Here is a 17,757-nt window from a genome sequence, read left to right on the forward strand (position 1 = left end):
ATCCTGCTGTTTAGCAAAAATCTCCCCATCCTTTACATCTCCTCTCGGTATTTCCCACCCATCGGTCCCTCCGTCTGCGCCTGTGCTGTCTGTCCCGGAAAGCGAGTTTCCGCACTCTCCCCCTACTGCAATACCCCTCTGGCAACAGTCCTGAATAAACTCTCCCTTACCGCTCCAGCAAGTGTCAGGATAATTTTTTCACCGACAACATGAATGAGTTCATCCAACCTCACAAGGATCCTAAGAGGTAGGTATCCTCAACGTCTCCCCTTAGAAGCGAGGACGGAGGAAGGAGAGAGGATGCCCTCCGGGGTGAGACATCAGCCCTTGGCGCCTGGACGTTCCCCCGAGCTCTTCGGCTGCGGGTGGTCCCATCAGTGCATCTGTGGGGATACGAACCAAGCAAGATCCCGCGCCCTTTGCGACACAGAACCCCACACTCTCCAGCAGCCGGCGGAACTGCGTGGGAGGCAGCAGGAGCCAGAGAAACCCGGAGGAGGGCGCGAGCGGCGGGACGCCGTCTCCTAGCAACCGGGTCTGGGATCACGTGACCTGCCTCACGTGGCCGGGCGGGGCGGGGCCCGGCAAGTTTGTTTCCCGAGTTCGGAGCCCAGGAGCCCCCGCGGTTGCCGCGCAGGTGCCCTCCGCTGGGGTCGGGATGGAGCTGCCTGCCGTGAACCTGAAGGTGGAGACGGGCAGGGCGCGGTGCGGGCAGGGCGGGTCCCCCAAAGTGTGTGGCCGGGGCGGGCGGGGGGGGGCGGGGGACGTTTGATTTTTTTCAAGAAGGAGTTCAGGAGGGGGGGGGGCGACAGCTCGGGGCGGGGGGGGGTGGTGGGGAGACAGCGGGAGACGTGGACCCCGGGTGGGAAGGAGGTGAGCAGACCGGCCGTCGCAGGGAGAGGGATCCAGGGAAAGGCCCGCAGGAAGACGGAGGGCGAGCTGGAGGCGGCGGAGGAGGGAAAGGGCCGCCGGTTCCCCTTTCTGGCCTCGGCGCCTCCGGCCGCTTGCCCCGCGGGAGCCCGAGGATCGCTCGGGCCTGCGCGCCCAGAATTCCGCTGGAGAGAGGGAGGGAGGGAGCCGCGGGGTGGGGGCGGGCCCTGAGAGCCCCGGGGAGGGGGGGGGGAGGGTCCCGGCGGCGGACACCTGCCCGTCGCCGAAAGAGGGGCTGGACGGTCCACCTGCACGGCCAGCGCCGCCGCGCTGCTTCGTCGGCTTCATCAGCTTAAGAAAACCCGAAATGCCCAGACCAGTGGTTTCCAAAGCGCTTAAATCCAGCGTCCTAATTTCGTAAGAAACAGGAACTCCAATAGAAGTTACTTAGACGCAGAAAACCCCAACTTTGTGCCTTTAGGGAGACACTGCGAAGCTTCCTGGGGTGTCTTCATTTCCTGTGGCATGTCCTCAGCTCCTGGGTGCCCGCGGCTTCTTCATTTTGTCCCCGCCCCCGGCGGGCTCTGCTTCGGGGCTGCGCGGGCCCCAGAGGGGCTGGGGCCTTTAGCTTTGGTCAGGCAGGTGTGAACGTCGGCCCAAACCTGCCATTTGGGGTCACGGTGCTGTCCCCTTGAGACTGTATCCAAAAACGCCCTTTTACTTCCAGTGACAAAGCACTTAGCACACGTGGTACCCAGCACGGAAGGCCTCTGAGGGACAGAGGAGCACAAAAGTACACGTGATCCACGCGTGGGTTACTAGACTTCACGGGGCAGATTTCCCTTATCCTCATTTCCCTCCCAGAGGCTTCCAGCCAGTTCGATTTATAGCAGGAAACCGAGGTTTGTTCGTATCAGCATTCGCTGTGTTCCAGGCAGTGTCTGGAGTCAGTGCCCCCTGCCTTTTCGCTGATGAGAGTTTTGCCTAAAATCATTCCTAAGAGAGCATCAGGTGAAACGGAGAGGGCAGGGAGCCCTGGTTCCTGGAGCATCTGTGGGGTGCCAGGCCGTTCATTTGATCCCAGCCACCTTCTGAGAAAGCTGATATTGTCACCTTTTTTACTCCTGAGCAAACTTCAGCTGGGGCAGATAAGTAATTTGCCAAAGTCCCACAGGGATTAAGTGGCAGAGTCCGGCTTTGAACCCACTGGGGTCAGACTTCAAAGCCTTGCCCTTTCCTGGCCACCAGTTAGGGCTGGCTTTGGCTTTGATGGTTTCCATCCACTGGAAGGGCTTAATCTGTTTGGGACTTTTTTGGTTTTCGGGGTTTGTTTGTTTGTTTGTTTGTTTTTGAGCAACTTTATGGGCCTACAGTCCAAGCACGCCCACAGGTATGAGCTGTGCTGGCATTCTCTGCCCCAGAGTGAAACGGGGGGCCCTTCCCTTGGCTTAGGAAACAGGACCCTGTGTTTCCAAAGGTTTTAGCTGCTACTAATCAGAAATAAGTCAGCGCTTGGAGGCCCTGAAGGGCCAAGGTTGCCAGGAACATAAAGGACATCCTGTTGAAATTGAATTTCAGATCAACAGTGGACAATTTTTCAGCATAAGTATATGCTAGGCAATATTTGGATCATACTAACAAAAGGCTTATTAGCCAAAATTCAAAACTAACTGGGCGTCTTGTATTTTTGTTGTTAAATCTGGCCACTCTAGGGAGGGCGGCTGTCGACTCCTTGCTTGTAGGCTCTTAAGTGGGATGTTGTGAGATCAGGGCTGCCCGGGAGCTGGGAGAGCGCACCCTGTGGACCTGCCTTCCCTCATTTCATATTCCGTGGTATTTGGTTGAATCCTGTTCATGCTCAGCCCCGCCAGAGCGGTCAGTCATGCCAGTGATCAGAAACAGCTGCCCCAGGCTCTTCACACAGAGGGCCCTAACTGAGTCCCATCTGGGAGAAAGGACATTTGACAAGCTTAGAAAGGAGCAGACTGGGGCTCGGGAAGTCTGTGAAAAAAGGCCCAGGGAGCAAGCAGTGTAGCATTTGGTTAAGGACTCAGCAAGCCGACTTCCTAATGGCGGTGATGAGAATGGCCGCGCACTGAGGGCTGACTACCCGGCGGGCACTGTGTTGTGTGTTTCGCACGCCTCTCCACCTCCCTGTACCACTAGATCCACAGAACAGCTCGTGACACAGGCATGATGGTCCCTACTTCATAAAAGGGCAAACGGCAGTTTCGAGAGGTCAGGTGCCTTGCCCAAGATCACACAGCGTCCACGGTCATGGAGCCCCGGCTCCCTGGGACCAAATCTGCATATCTGACTTTGTTGCCCACTGCCCGACTCTGCCTCCCTGGCATGGCGTTCCTGACTTGCGTCTCAGCCTCAGCTATCCTTGGGGACCTTTCTATCTCACGTAACGGGCTGTGTTTACACAGGACTAAGAACTGGATTCCCCATATTGATCTGTCTGTTGACCTTAGGTCTGTCCACCGCCTGTCTAGGAAGTCTCCTTCCGCCCCATTCGCCCCTGGGCCCTTCAGTAGCAGACGAAGGGTCTGAGCCCTGGTCCCCATGTCCCCTCGGCTTCTCCTTAGCCTTCCCTTCTGGTTAAACCTCCTCATTTCCCTCCTCCCTTCCCTTACTCTTCGAGATCCTGATGGCGAAGCATAGTCATGACCGCTTACTAGCTGCGTGACCTTGAGCAGGTCTCCTAACTTCTCTGAGGACCCTTTCCTCACGGTACAAAGAAGATAAAAATAAACCCTACCTTCTAGGGTGATAGGAGGAGGATCCCGTGGTCCCGGAGCTGGTGGGGCAGTACATTTCTAGTAGCAGAAAAAGTCAGACCAGATAGAGCGATTGGGACACTTGGCTCTGAGCTCTCTTTCTGTAAGCGTCACATGTGGGCCGATTGCTTAATCTCCCGCTGCCTCAGTATCTTCCTCAGTAACAGAACATGACTGCCCCCCCTGTCCCACGTGGTGGCCAAGTGTTCAGGACAGTGCAGACACATGGCAGGCAGGTCCGGCCTGGTACCAGGAGTTGTGTTGTTAACGCTGTTAACACAGGATGCCTGTTCCATACAGGTACTTACGGTCATGACGTGGTCATTCCGTGGATTCGTACAGGGACCGTGAGACACCTGTCTCTGTGCTTGAGGGATAGCAGGTGGGAGCGGGGGAGGAAAGGGATTGCCTCCATTTCAGAGACCAAACCTGGGGCACAGACACAAAGGGACATGACCCCTGGACCAGAACCCAGGCCTCCACTCCAGCACCTACAACCCCTGCCTGCTTTGCCTCATCCGCCCTCTCCTTCCCCGTCTTCTGGGGAAGAACCAGGCAGCCCCCGGGCGCCGAGCACTATATGAAGAGTCCAGGAGCTCCGGTCTGTCTTTGCTCTGGCCCCGCCGGGAAGGGCTGCCCAGTCACATTCTCAGAGGCCAGGGCCTCCCTCCCCCAGTCTCTCAGGCCGTACCTGAGAATCCCTGGTGTCCCCTTGGTTACCGGAAACCTCCCCAGCAGTTGGCAGACAGTCCTTTGTGCTGAGATGAGTCACTGTTCCCTCCTGTGTCGGGAAGAGCTGGGCCCATTTGGCTCGGTTGCTGGTTGGAGCACTCCTGAGCACAGACCACTCTGTAGGCCTGGGTGGCTGTGCGCTCCCATGACAAAGATGGGGAGACGGAGGAAGAGGAGACTTTGTCTTCTGGGGGTTTCTATTCCCAGGGGCTTAAGAGATGTGATCAAAAGCTGCTAAGTTTCTTAACTATAAAACAAAAGTGAGGGCACACGGAGGGGACACAGTATGTCCTTAGGGATCCTCTGTATTTCCAGGTTGTGCTCTTCCCAAACAGGTGACTGAGTTTTGGACTTCGGGCAGCCGCTTACTGCATGTTACAGGTCTCTCTGGCTCTTGGCTAAATCTTTGTCTCACAGGTGACACAGAGCCCTTTCCCTACAGGCTTGCCTGCGTATCCGCTAGTTTCCGGGTCTCAGCTTTTCACCTTCCCCTCGTCAAGCAGGGCTCTGCAGGGCCAAGAAGCACCCATGTGTTAAAAACCCGTGGTGTGCGTGGTTGGGGTGTGAGAACCAGAGCACTTGGAAATGAAGATGGTTTCTGGAACACAAGCCAATAGCAGGCAAGGCTCAGGTGTTGATTTTCAGAAGGAAGGTGTTCATGTGAGCTGCCTCCCCCGTGCTCCCTTCCTCGGTGTCTTCTCTTAGTCTGAAAGCCGGACACCAGGACCACTGCAGCTTGTCACATGCTATGGTCTTTGAGGCAGGGTTTCTCCCCTCTGTGGGCAGGGTTTCCTGTGAAGACAGAGGGGGTAGTGGTTGGCTCTTGAGATAAAGATCAGAATTCTTCCCCACAACCCCCAGGCCTGGTCCTGTCCACCCCCAGCTTCCTGTCTGTCTTCCACTGTCTTCCATCCAGCTACATTCGTTTGTTTCCAGAATGTTCCATGCCGGGTGAAATGTTTGAGAAACTTAGCACCATTTCATCCTGTCTCACGAGCCTCTGGGAAAAGAAATCCACGGCCGACTAAGCCTCCTCTCCCTCGATCTCCCCGTCTTCATAACGGGAGGAACACACCCGCCCAGCCCCAGAGAGGCCATGTGGTCAGGCAGCACCAGGATCACAGTCAGGTTTGAGTTGTGGCTCTGCCACGGGGCAGCTATGTGACCGTCGGCAAGTCACTCGCCTCCGAGCCTCCCACTTCCTCAGCTGTAAATGGTGCTTCCGTGGGCTGTGAGGGTTAAGCACGTCCGCGTACAGAACACAGCGTGGTGGCCACACTTAGGAAACGTCCAGAGCAAAGAGGGGTAGCCGGTCACGGAGCTGCCGTCTCGAGCCAGCTTTCTGTGGTGTAGACGGTTCGTCAGGGGCACTGGTCCTTGCGGAGCTCTTCTCCCAGCCTAACGCCTTGCTTTCGAGCCACGGTGTCTTTGGGTTCGCTGGCGCGGGGCCTGGGGGTGAAGGTGGAACGTCGCGGCCTCCTGCTCCGATTTGAGCTCCCCCCACGTGCAGAAAACATCCTCCTTTGTCGCAAGCTCCCCTCCGCTGAAAGCCCAGTCTCCCCCTGCCGTGTGAAGGTTGGGAGCAGCGGAGTCAGACTTACACTTGAACTCGAGTCTCCCCGCACACCATGGGTGGAATCTGGATCAGCGTAATTTTCCTTGGAGTCTAGTTTTCCCATCTGTGAAACGGGAACAATCATGGTGTCTGTTCCAGAGGCTTTTGTGAGGCCCGAAGAAGGGGGCGCGAGGCGTTTGGCGCAGAGCAAGTGTACGATAAATAGTACCTCTTCTCGGACGGCTTTCCCCTCCACAGCCAGAGTTCTTTCCTACAGGTGCAAGCCACACTTCTGCCCTTTCACCGGTCTGGAAGCCTGGGCTGTTCACTGCACACTCGCTTCCAGGCTGGTACACTGCTCCCGCCCCGGGCTCTTGGCAGCCCCACTCCCAGCTTAATGCCCTTAGTCACTTGAGGAACTCCTTCAAGGTCCCTCGTCTACCACTGGGACCCCATGGAAGCTCCTGACTCAGGACTTCTGGTCCCCTGCCGATTCGGGCCCACCCCCCCCTCCTCTTTTGGGCTCTGGGTCCTGCCTCGCCATTGGTCTTCCCACGCACCCCCTCTGGAACACCTTGCTCTCCTCCCTTTGGCCTGGGTGGTCCCTGCCCGTCCCTGAGCACAGACCGGCCTCCTCTTTCAGAAGCTCCAGCCAACAGCTGCCCTCCCCTCCCCGGAGCATCTGCTGCCTCCTTCTTTATCTGCTTTCCAAGAAGGGCCCTTCTGATTACCAGGAGTAGAGACAAGTTCTAGTAAAAAGGGCTGTGATTTTAAGGACATATGGGACAATGAAAGGGTTTGTGGAATGGTGCAGAAATCTAGAAAAAAGCCAGAGGGATTTTTTTTTTTTCTTAAGCCCTACCAAGTTCCTTGCTTGCAGAAAAGCCTTCCGTGGCTTCCCTCCCTGCATTTAGGATGAAATCCACGCTCCCTGCTGAGGCCCTCAAGGCCCGCCTCTTCCCCTGGTCTCCTGCTCCCTCATCCTGTTTTTCCCCTTTTGCCTCTGGTGCTCTCTTGATGCACGGGGCAGACAATGCCTGTGCCCCATACCGTACCCCAGCTCCGGTGTGCCAAGGAACCAGCCTCTTGTGAGTCCCACGCCGCCCCTCCCCCCCCAGCCGGTTCCAGTCCAGGTATATCCTCTGATGCCAGCGCTGACTGTGAAGCAGGAGGGGGTGTGGGTGTCTGCTGCCCCAACGGAGTAGGGCAGAGCCCTGTGGCGGCTCCCCCTGGCCTGACCTGCGCTCTTCCTCCTTCACGTCAGCTCTGCTCACTGTCGCTGGTGTTCTCTTGTTTTTGTTTTGTTTTAACAGACATTTGTAAAGCCCTGTTAGGTGCTAGACGGGGGCTTCCTGTGTGTTCTGCCTCCAGAAGCTCCCCCCACCTCTCCCCAGATGGTGTGTCACTCCTCATTCTTTTCTTTCCTTCCCGCAGATGATCCTGCTGGTTCACTGGCTGCTGACGACCTGGTGAGTGACTTCGCAGGTGTCCACTCCTGTGTCCTCCTGTCTCCGGGGATCCGGAGACCCCCCGGGCTCTCATCCACGTGTCTCCCTGCCAGTTCCAGAACTAAATAACACCTTTGTCAAGAATGTCATCAGCAAGCTCCCCAGGTCCCAAGAATGTCTGAGGGGCAGGCATTTTCCAGAAGCCTCTGCCATCTCCCCTCCCCCCCCCAGAAGCTTTAAGTCTTCATCCTAGGGGAGGTGGCTGGCCCAGGACAGTCCCCACAGCTCAGATCCTCCTCCAGACATGCCCAGGCCTTTTTTAGGGGCTTGGCGTGACTCTGGTGCCTCCCCTAAAGCCTTTGTATCTGGAAGGTATGAGGTGCTAAAGCCAAGGGGCTAGTCTCACATAGCCTGCTGGACTCCCCAAGGCAGCGGGGGGTGTTTGCCAGCTAGAGCTCTGTGTGTCTTTGACCTTGGGTCCATCACTTAGACCCCTGAGTCATTTTGTCAACTAAAATGAGAGCATGACTAACCTTCCTAGTTACCTTGTGAGGTCATTGGATGGTGAAAGCCCCATTTTAGAAACTGTAATAACCATAACCACTAACATTTCCTGAGGGCGTCCAGGAGCCAACTCAGCAAGTAGATACTTCATGAGCCTAGACCCGGGGTGGGGTCACTTGCTTAGGGGTGGGCCGCACTCTTACATCACACTCCTGCCCAGAGATGGCAGACTCGGGATTCAGATGGACCTGGCGTGGTCCTGGGTGAGCCGTGGTCCTTCTTAGGTTTCCATCTGTAAAATGGGTGTAAGGCTGACACAGCCCTCAGGGGCCCTGTGGGAGAAGCAGGTTGTGTTCATCCGACACTCCCTGGGGCCTGCGACAGAGGGAGGTTCGAGCATTGCGGACTGATTGCTGTCTGTTTCACCTGCTGAGCTGCGGGGCCATTGCCCTGCCGAAGCAGGACTGGAGACCGCTGGCTTCCGTGGGCGTGTTGCCAACCTCGCCGTACGCTGCACGGGTAAAATGGCTGGGAATAAAGCAGACGGTGAAGGTCATGGCTAATGACTGGGGGAAGCAAGGTCTGAATAGACTTCTCAGTCATACCCCTGAAGATTCTGAGCTGTGGTCTGGGCGCCCCCCAACCTGCCCCGCACTAGCTTCTTTAAAAGCAGAAAACCAAAAAGGCAGGTGACTTATTCAAAGACTATCAAGTCTTTGAATACACTTCTACACTTCACAGCTTTGCTTACATTCTCTGTGGGGTTCGCTTCAGAGTCAAGTAAGTTAATGAGGCGCCCCACTGCATGCGGGAGCCCCCATGACTACTGTGGGTGAGGGCGTGGCAGGCCTCTGGAGCCCCGCTGTCTGGATTCAAATGCCATCTCCGCCCCTTAGAAGCTGTGTGGCCTGGGGCAAGTTCCTTGATCTCTCCATGCCTTAGCTGCCTCATCTTTAAAATGGGGATCATAATTATGCCTCCTTTCTAGAGTTGCTAACATAAATGCACATAAGTGAGTTCATTTAAAGCATCGAGAACCGTGCGGGACATTTTTTAGGGGCTCTGTGTTAACTAATATTTTCACTGGGTTGACGAGCCAAGAAGTAAACCTATCAGATGGTAGTTGGTAACGATGCCCTAAAAAATAAAATAGGAAGTCACAAGCTGGTATTTAAAACTAGGTGGTTGGGGAAAGAGTCTCGGCGTCCACGTGGGGGCTGAGACTAACAGGACAGGGCTGTGTTCAGGGAAGAGGACGCCGTGCGGGAAGTGGCTGGAGGACCAAGGGGGCGACAGCTGCATCACAGGCCACGGCCCACGGGGCTCCTCGGGCCACGGGAAGAGTCTGTATTTTATTGCAAGTGGGAAGGAAAACTGGGGGAGACTCTCAGCCGAGGAGTGACGTCCCCAGATTTACATGACTCCTGGCTGTTTGGAGAAGGGCCTGGGTGGGCAGGAGTGGAAGTAAGGAAGCCCGTGGGGAGAGGCTGCGGTGACAAATCCTGGCCGGAGAGGATGGGGTTTTGGAGCCGGAGGGATGTGGCCAGATTTGGGATCCACTTGGGAAGTACAGGCAGTGGGCTTTGCTGACGTTTCCAGGACCCAGCCGGGGAGGAGGAGAGCAAGTGCCCTGTGGCCTCCTCACAGAGGGCCCGGGACTCAGAAGCGGGGAAGAGGGGCCTGCGGGAGGGGAAGGGGCGGGCCCCTGTGGGGCGGTCACCTGACATGACCCGGGTGCTCCTTCCCACAGGGGCTGCATCACGTTCTCCGGCCCTTACCCCTGGGCCAACTTCACCATCCTGGCGGTGGGCGTGTGGGCCGTGGCTCAGCGGGACTCCGTCGACGCCATGAGTCTGGTGAGGCGGGGGGAGCAGGGTGGTCCGTGGCCCCCACTCTTGCCCCCTCACCCATCCCAGTCCTGTCTCTTCCTTGTAAGGAAGGGGCCCCGCACCTTGCCCCCTATTTTCCATTTCTTAAGCCTTGTGAAGAAGCCATCCCCAGCTACCAGCCCAGGTGTGTCCTCACTAGCCTGACCCACTTCTCGGCCTGCGGGACTCCGAGAACCCTGAGTCTGCTGGTTGCCTTCCCCGAAGGAAGCACGGGTGGGTCCCCCGAGGCGCCCCAGCTTGGCTCCTCCTCAAGGGCACTGGAGCATGTCCCTGGTAACCCGCTTCTAGGGCCCTATTAGTGGGGAGGGCTGTGGTGGGAGCCCCATGGAGAGGGAGCTCCTCTACCTCGTGAGGTCAGAGCAGACACAGCCCCGAGGGGCAACAAGAGCTCCCACGCAGGCCTGTCGGGATGACTGAGAAGGGGGCTCCCATGGTGCAGATGGATTGAGTGAACTCTAAGGGACCTTCATTTCGAAGGTTCTAGAACCAAGTCTGGTGCCCCACGTCACAGGGGGAGTGGTCCTGCCTGGTCCAGACCTGGGTCCTGCCAGCTAGCCGATCTGTTTTCCAGCAAGATCTAAGGACACAGGTGGGCAGGGACGGAGCTTCCATCTGGCGTACGTGGTAGGGCAGCCGTGAGCGCGGGACGGAGCATCAGGGAGGGCATAAACCCTAATGGCACGTGATCACCCTTGCAGTTTCTCGGTGGCTTGGCAGCCACCATCTTCCTGGACATCGTCCACATCAGCGTCTTCTACCGGCAGGCCAGCTTCACGGACACACAGCGCTTCGGTGCCGGCATGGCCATCCTCAGCCTGCTCCTCAAGCCCTTGTCTTGCTGCTTCGTCTACCACATGTACCGGGAGCGCGGGGGTGAGCTCCCGCTCTGTACTGGTGAGGCCACCACCTCCCGCTGGCTCCCTGACTGACCTCTCGCCAGCCAGGGTGCTGGCAGCGCCGTCTCCCACGTCTCTCCTGTCTCTGTCTTGCCTGAGCTGCAGCCCAAGTGAGCTCACCTTGCCCTGGGGGACAAGGGCTCAAGGCACGGGGGGCGGTGGGGGCGGGGCCTGGTGCCAACCCCAAAACCAGGCTGCGGGGGATAAACGCTCCAGTCTCTGCTGCACGAGCCCAGCGCTCCTATCCCCGCCTGCCGTGAGCTTTCCCGGGCATCCGACTGCGGGCAGAGTTGGCAGCGGGACCAGAACTTAGTCTCAACCCCAGCACTGAGCGCCAGTGCAGCGCCGAGGGCTCTGGCCGGCCTGCAGCCTGAGGCCTGTCAGCATTCCCGGGGCCGGCCCCTCCTCTCAGCACCTGCCAGCCGCGGGCCTAGAACCTGCCTTCCTGCCGTGTGGGGTCTGGGTGGCCAACGGAGAGGGGCTGCTGGCTTGCGCCACGGAGCCTCGGCCGAAGCTGGCCCTGAATTGGCCCTGCTCACATCCCGGTCACCTCAGCCAGGCCCACCGCAGCCCCTCCCACACCCCCTGCTCATGGCTGCTAGGCCGTTTTCCTGTTCTCTCTTACATACAGCTCATCTCCTTTCTCGGAGAGGTGGGGAGAGAGTGGGGCGGTGGTCTTTCACTGTTCCCTCCCAAGAAAAGCGGCCCAGAGGGGCCCATGACCCACCTAGGGAAGCATCTGGGCCAGGGCAAGAGGGGCCTGCGGTCTCCCCGGGACTGATCTCAGCATTGCCCTGGCCTGCCCTGGAGTTAGGGGGGCCCAGTAACATTTCTCCCATTAGGCAGATGAGGGAGCTGGCGCCCAGAGCCCCTGGGATTTGTTCAGGTGTGCAGGGCAGGGAGGGGAGCAAAGAGCATGGGCACTTAGAGCCCTCGCCCCTACCCTGCACCCCCATCCCAGGGTTCTGGGCTCTGCACACTGTGCCAGCTCTGGGCTTTCTGGACCAGTAACATGGTGTCCACTGTGCCCGGGGTGGGGGCGGGGAGCCTGCGAGCCCAGGGCTGGTCGTCCATCTGGAGCTCAGATGCTTGCTGCTCTGAGAAGGCCCCAGTGTCATGGCCAGGAGCACTGGCTTTGGGCTTATGCTGCCTTGGCTTGAATTTCCGTGTCCTCCACTTCAAGCGCCATACTGGGGGCAAGTCAGTTCATCTCTTTGACCCTCAGTTTCTCCATCTGTAAAGTGGGGCCACCCAATACCTGCTCTGGGGGGTTATGGGAGGATTGGCTGAACACCTGCCAAAAGCTGGGGGATCTGCTGTCCCTGTCACTGTCGTTCCTGGTGAATCTTGGTTTGGACTTACAGTAGACTGTCGTGAGTCTTCACCCTTCGTTTTTTCCTTCCCCTCCACCCCCAGGTTTTCTTGGACCATCACAGGAGCGCAGTGGCTACCAGACGATTGACTCACCAGAGGCGCCCACAGACCCCTTTGTAGGCTCAGAGGGCAGGAGTCACTCCCCACAAGGGTACTGAAGCCAGTCCACTTTGCCCAAGTGCAGGGGCCAGTGGAGCAGACCCCAGAGATGGCCCAGGCTGCCTTGCCCTCCTCGTGCCTCGGATGGCATTCTAGAGCTGCCCCTGACCTCCATGTCCCTTTCCTGGACTGTGTTCTCCTGTTCCCCATCACCCCAGGCAAGTGCCCTGAGTGGCCAGGAGCCCCATGCACACCTGTCCCAGACTCTCTGAGGCCTCCCCTCCCTTTGAGGTACCCCACTGGTCTGAGGCTGGCAACCGTGGTCATTTTCCTCACGTCCATTAGCTGCTCCGTGCAGCCCTGTCCAGCCATACCTGAGCCAGGCCTTGCCCACAGTTGGTTGACCTTGCCCACAGAAGCTCTGAGAGCTTTGGGTCATGGTCAGCCCCCAGAGCAGTCCAGCATGGAAGTGAGGTCCCTGTGCTTCTCATGCCTAGTAACTTGGTGCTTGGGGACCTTGGGGCTGGAGGCAGGAGACGTCTGCAGCCCGGAGAACCCCCATGGCCGCCAACTGCCCTTCCCATGGCCATGGCATTCAGGTCTGGGGAATCCGTAGCTGGGGTGTTTTGAGCCATGGTTAATCTCCCAGCTGCCCTGGGGGCCCCTGGACCTGCCATTCCTGGGAAGATTTCTCCTTTGAATCCGCAGGGAAGCTGGCTGGGCTTAGGGGCCGGCCTGCTGTGGCTGGAGGAAACACATGCTGGTAACCCAGCTTTGGCCTAGCCTCCGTCCCAGCAGCAGAGGGCGCTGTTCAGTGCGGGGGGGGGAGGGGGGGCCCGGGGCATCTGTGTCTCTGGGTCCGATGACTTGGGTATGGGTTTGCCTCCCCCTCAGCCACGTTCTGGCTGTGTGCCTTTGAGCGACTTAATGACTCTGGCCTCAGTTTCTTCTGGAAAAGAGCCAGTGCCAGCCCTGGGGGTGATGACGTGAACAAAGTGTGTAGTGCCTGGCCCTGCAGCTCCCCAAGCCACAGTGAAGCTCGCGGGTTGCTCCTAGATCCTGTGATGATGTGGGGTCAATAGGCTAGGGGTGACCTCTCCCTGGCAGACCCTGTATCTTGGTGTCCGGGCCGACTGGGACCAACACCCGTCCAGAAGCCCCAAGCCAGGGTCCTAATCTATATCAACTGGACCGAGTGTTGACCTCTGGCTCTCCCAGGCCATCCTGGCTTGTCTCTGAGACAAGAGAGATCAAGGCCTAGTGCACAACCCCACCACCCTCCTGTATCCATCCATGCCCTGGGGTTCAGTACCTGTTACCGCCGCGCAAGGGCTGCAGGGCTCAACTCTGGTGCCTGCTCTCAGGGAATAGACTTATAAAGAGTCCTCAGTCAGGAGGCAAGAGCTCCAGAAGAGACCCCTGGGAAGGGACCCGTGTTCTGGACCAGAGTGGCTGCACGTCCATTAGCAGGAGAGCCGGAAACAGCTACACCATCAAAAGGAGACAAATAAATAATCTGCGGCATATTCGTTGTATGGCTGTGGTTCGGCAGTTTGTGGGAATAAACCAGGCCTCTTTCTGTGGACACGGGTCGCCCTATGTTGTGAGCAAAACAGATTCCAGGATGGCATCAGCAATCCGAGAGTGTTGGCCTGAATTTAAAACCTCCAAGCAATACCATATGTCGTTCACGAGTGTGTATGGAATGGAATAGGGAAGTGTGGACCAGACAGAAGGATCCTTCAAGTCCGTGGTTGAAGCAGCCTTGGGTAGGGGAGAAGTGTGGCGTTTGGGGTATGGGACTAAAAACCCCAGTTCCGGTTCTCTTGTTCACACCAGGTCCTGGCACACGGCAGGTTGCGCTGTGCCTTCCCCTGGGTGTATGTGGTCAGTATGTCAGTTTCCAAAGGGAATGGAAAGGTGGGGGCACAGCTAGTAGAGCCTGTGTCAAATGGAGGGGAGGGTATGTTCAGAGAGTCCGGTTCTTCATAGTCCCAGATCCTCAAGTCCAACCAGATCTTTATGGGGTTCGAGGAAGGCCTCCGTCTTAGGTAGGGATCCCCAGAAGCAGACACTGAATGCAGTGTCTGGCTTGGTGCAAAGCAAGGGGGCCCAGGCATTCTGGTCATTGGCCAAGGGCTGTCCCATAGTTGGGGACAGTGACTTAACCTTCTAGGCTCTTCTGGCTCCCTTATTATGCAGGCCAAATGGTCCCAGGAGCTGGAGGGCTGTCCTGCAAGAAGAGTGCCATCAGAGACACAGGGACAGTGAGGGCCACCAGTGGGATGTCTTTCCAAACAGCTGGTCTCATAACTGACATCCTAACATTCATTCAACAAGCAACCAAGAGCCTATGGGAGCTAGGAGTCTTCTAGCTTGAGGGGTGGCGGTGGGCGGCGCGGTTTCCGTTTGCCATGAGAGGTTCCGGGCAGGGGAACAGCTCATAGGAAGGCTTGAGCAGGTTTGTGGCTGCCCAGCCTGTTTCTGGGCACAGTCGGGAGGCTGGAGTGGCTAGAGCCAAGGGAGGGAAGAAGGAATGAGGTCAGAAAAGCAACAGGGACCAGGTAGCAAAGGGCTAGTAGGTCATTTTGAGGACTTTGGCTTGTTCTGAGTGAGATGGGGTTCACTGCAGGGCTTTGGGCAGAATGGGACACAACCTGACCCTCACTCTAAAAGGACAATGTTGGTGGCTTGGGCTGGGAGGCAGAGATGCGGATGGTGACAAGTGGCCGTGTTGAGCTGTACACCTGGCACCGATTGTCCCTTGCAGGGAAGGACATCAGGCGGCTCTGCCCACGGTCCGAGCAATCAGAGGCACCAGGGAAAGCCGCGCACTGGTTTAGGCACCGGCTGGACCACGCTTTACTCACCAGATCAGCCTCAGGGGGGGGGGGGGGGGTCGCATCGGTCCCCTAGGGCTGGCAGTAACTGACACAGGGCAGTGGGCTCACTCTTCACCTCTCTCCTGCCACAGGGGAAGGACACTCCCCTGCCCCTGGAGGACAGACATAGCCGTGGGCAGGAGAGGTGCCACGAGACACACATGTGTAATCAGAACAAAAGAACAAACGTGGGCTTGAAACGGGATGATATTCCCACACGATGTGACAAGGTCAGCACAGGCTGTCATGGGCTCTTTATCTCCTGGTAAGGAAGTGTTGCAGCCTCAAGGCTCATTGGTACCCAGCCCAACAGGGCTGCTCTTGGAGATGTTCTGAAGGCAAGGTGCCGGATTCATTCATGGACAGGACAGAAGAGAAAAAACAAGAATGTACCATTGCAAGGTTTACGGCCTGAGCAGCCTGGGGCTCAAGCTGCCACTGACTGGGAAGGTGGGCAGCAGAAGGCCAAGTTCAAGGAAAGGCCAAATGAGCCACACTGAGGAAATGCGGCTTCTCACCATTGGCTTCTCACCATGAGGCCAGCTTTTGTAGACACTTGGAAGTACTCAGTATTTTAATCTAGAGCGTCTGCCGTTCCCAGAAACTGTCGGCCACAGGAAGCAAATTCCTCATGCCTCTGGTCTCCTGTAGGTGAGGGCTGAAGCCACTTGGCTAGTTTCCAAATCTTGTATTTCTTGTTTTCACAAAGCTGAGCCTCCCAGATGAGGGAGCCAGAGGCAAGCCCTTGTCCCGGGAGAGGTCACTGTCTTCTGTTGGCCAAAACTGGGCCAGAGCCATCCGTACCTGCAGGGGCCCCCGCCTTAGGCCCATCCCATGAGTCAGTCCCCAGGATAGCCTGGAAATTCCAACTCTCCCAGCCTCCCTCCAGACTGGCCCTAGAGCCAGCAAGCCTTGATCAAATCCCTACTGCAACCCGTGACTGGCTGGGTAAGAGACATGACCGTCTCTTAACCTCACTGTGACTCAGTTTTCTCATCTGAAAAGTGGGGGTACTCACAGTGCCTGATTCAAGGATTAGTGAACTCTGACCATGTGTAACATCAGTGTTTCTCGTTCCCTGTTTACTGGGTTAATTATTCAGAGAGGGAGGGAGGAGGTGGCGAGTCTAGGGAAGGAAAGAATTTTCCTCAGCCCTCTTACGGTCCCTGGCTGGGTCTGAAAATTAAACTGACAAAGATTAACAGGAGAAAAAAGCATGTATGTTTTCTCAAACTTGTACATGTATACGAGAACCTTCACAAGAGCAGGAAGGCCTGAGGAAGTGACGAGACCAGGGAGCTTTTATAACTTTCACACAAAGAAACAATAAATGTGTGAAATATTGACAAGACGGGTGCTGGGGTGGCTCAGTTAGGCGTCTGCCTTCCACTCAGGTCATGATACAAGGGTCCTGGGATCAAGACCCGCATCAAGCACTTTGCTCGGTGGGGAGTCTGCTTCTCCCTCTGCTACTCCCCCTGCTTGTGCTTGCTCTCTCTCTCTCTCTCTCTCTGTCAAATAAATAAAATCTTAAAAAAAAAAAAGGAATTGACAAGACAAAGGGTCTGACCTGGGGGTAGTGAATGGTGAAGAAATAACCAGGAAGATAAGGGTTAAATTAACAAGGTTTGTTTATACAGATTTCCTGGCTATAAATTCCCTGGCTCTGGTGATAAGAATCATCTTCTTTCCTCCTGGGAGAAGGAAAGGTGTTCTCCCCTACAGGGAGAACCCCTGTAGGGGAGAACACCTTTCACATAGGAGATTCAGGACCTATTTCAGGAAAGGACAGAGTAAGGTCAGAGTGACTTTCTTGCTTCTGCCATTTTTTCAAACGCTGAGGTTAAGATGTTCGGTATGTCACAGTGCCAGAATTTGAGGAGAGCATGTCCTGAGCCCCATCACCAGTCTGACCATCTGTTCATGTATTCATTTATTACCAATTCTATAATAACTTACTAAGTGTTTTCTACAAGTTTTGAAGAAATGGTCAGAAAATAAAACAGGGGTTGTCTTCACTGGCCACTGCAGAACCCCAAGGGCCCAGTTCCCCAGGTAGTTGAGAGCTTGTGTTCATACCTATGAATCTAAAGACTATTGACAGATTCAACAGGTTATACAAAACATTATCATAGCGAAGATCTACACACCGATTCACAGACTTGAAGTTGAGCTTAGAGCTCCCGAAGACCAGCAGTGTGAGACGATTTTCCTTCCAAATCCTTGGTTCAAAAGAAATCTTACCCAGGGTATAAAACAGAGCGGGTCTGACAGAGCCCCCCAGTGCCACCGCCACGCTGAGACCAGGGCCCCAGGGCACAATATGAAAGCTCTTCTCCTACATCCACCTTATTCTTCAGCTTGGGACACAGGCCCCCAAAGAGGAGATGTGGCTAAGGGCAGGTGGAGACTTCTTGATTTTAGGGCCAGAACATGACAATGCAGAGACTGGGGTGCCAGGTAGAATTTAAAAGGAAAGCAACACAACTTCTACAAATGAACAGTTAGAGACTCGATGGTTGGGTTAATTCATAGAATAGATACAGCAGAAGAGAGAATCTGTACCCTTGAAGATATATGTGAAGGAATTACTCAGAATGGAGCAAAAAGTACAAAAGAAGATGTTGGGTCAACGGGCTCGGGAGTGCAGGAGGAACAATAGAAATGACCGCCATCTTCCCGCCCACCATCTTCCTGCCTCCCCCCCACCCCCCCACTTCTTAAC

At 56.4% G+C, this 17,757-nt stretch overlaps 1 protein-coding gene across 4 annotated transcripts; it reads left to right on the plus strand.

Annotated features, from left to right (window-relative positions):
* Nucleotides 1-557: 557 nt before the first annotated feature.
* AGTRAP (angiotensin II receptor associated protein) lies at nt 558-13,685 on the plus strand. 4 transcript variants are annotated; one of them, XM_059375568.1, is made up of 6 exons: nt 558-685; nt 7,375-7,409; nt 9,643-9,748; nt 10,293-10,370; nt 10,480-10,654; nt 12,094-13,685. In XM_059375568.1, exons 1-6 carry the CDS (start codon nt 659-661, stop codon nt 12,207-12,209), a joined length of 537 nt encoding a protein of 178 aa, XP_059231551.1. In that variant the 5' UTR covers nt 558-658; the 3' UTR covers nt 12,210-13,685. The 4 variants fall into 4 exon arrangements, with proteins under 4 accessions (XP_059231551.1, XP_059231550.1, XP_059231554.1 ...); XM_059375567.1 differs by having other exon boundaries at nt 563-685; nt 10,480-10,675; XM_059375571.1 differs by lacking the exon at nt 10,293-10,370 and having other exon boundaries at nt 563-685.
* The last annotated feature ends 4,072 nt before the right edge of the window (nt 13,686-17,757 follow it).

Source organism: Mustela nigripes, chromosome 14 (assembly GCF_022355385.1).
Source record: "Mustela nigripes isolate SB6536 chromosome 14, MUSNIG.SB6536, whole genome shotgun sequence".
Taxonomy (NCBI): domain Eukaryota; kingdom Metazoa; phylum Chordata; class Mammalia; order Carnivora; family Mustelidae; genus Mustela; species Mustela nigripes.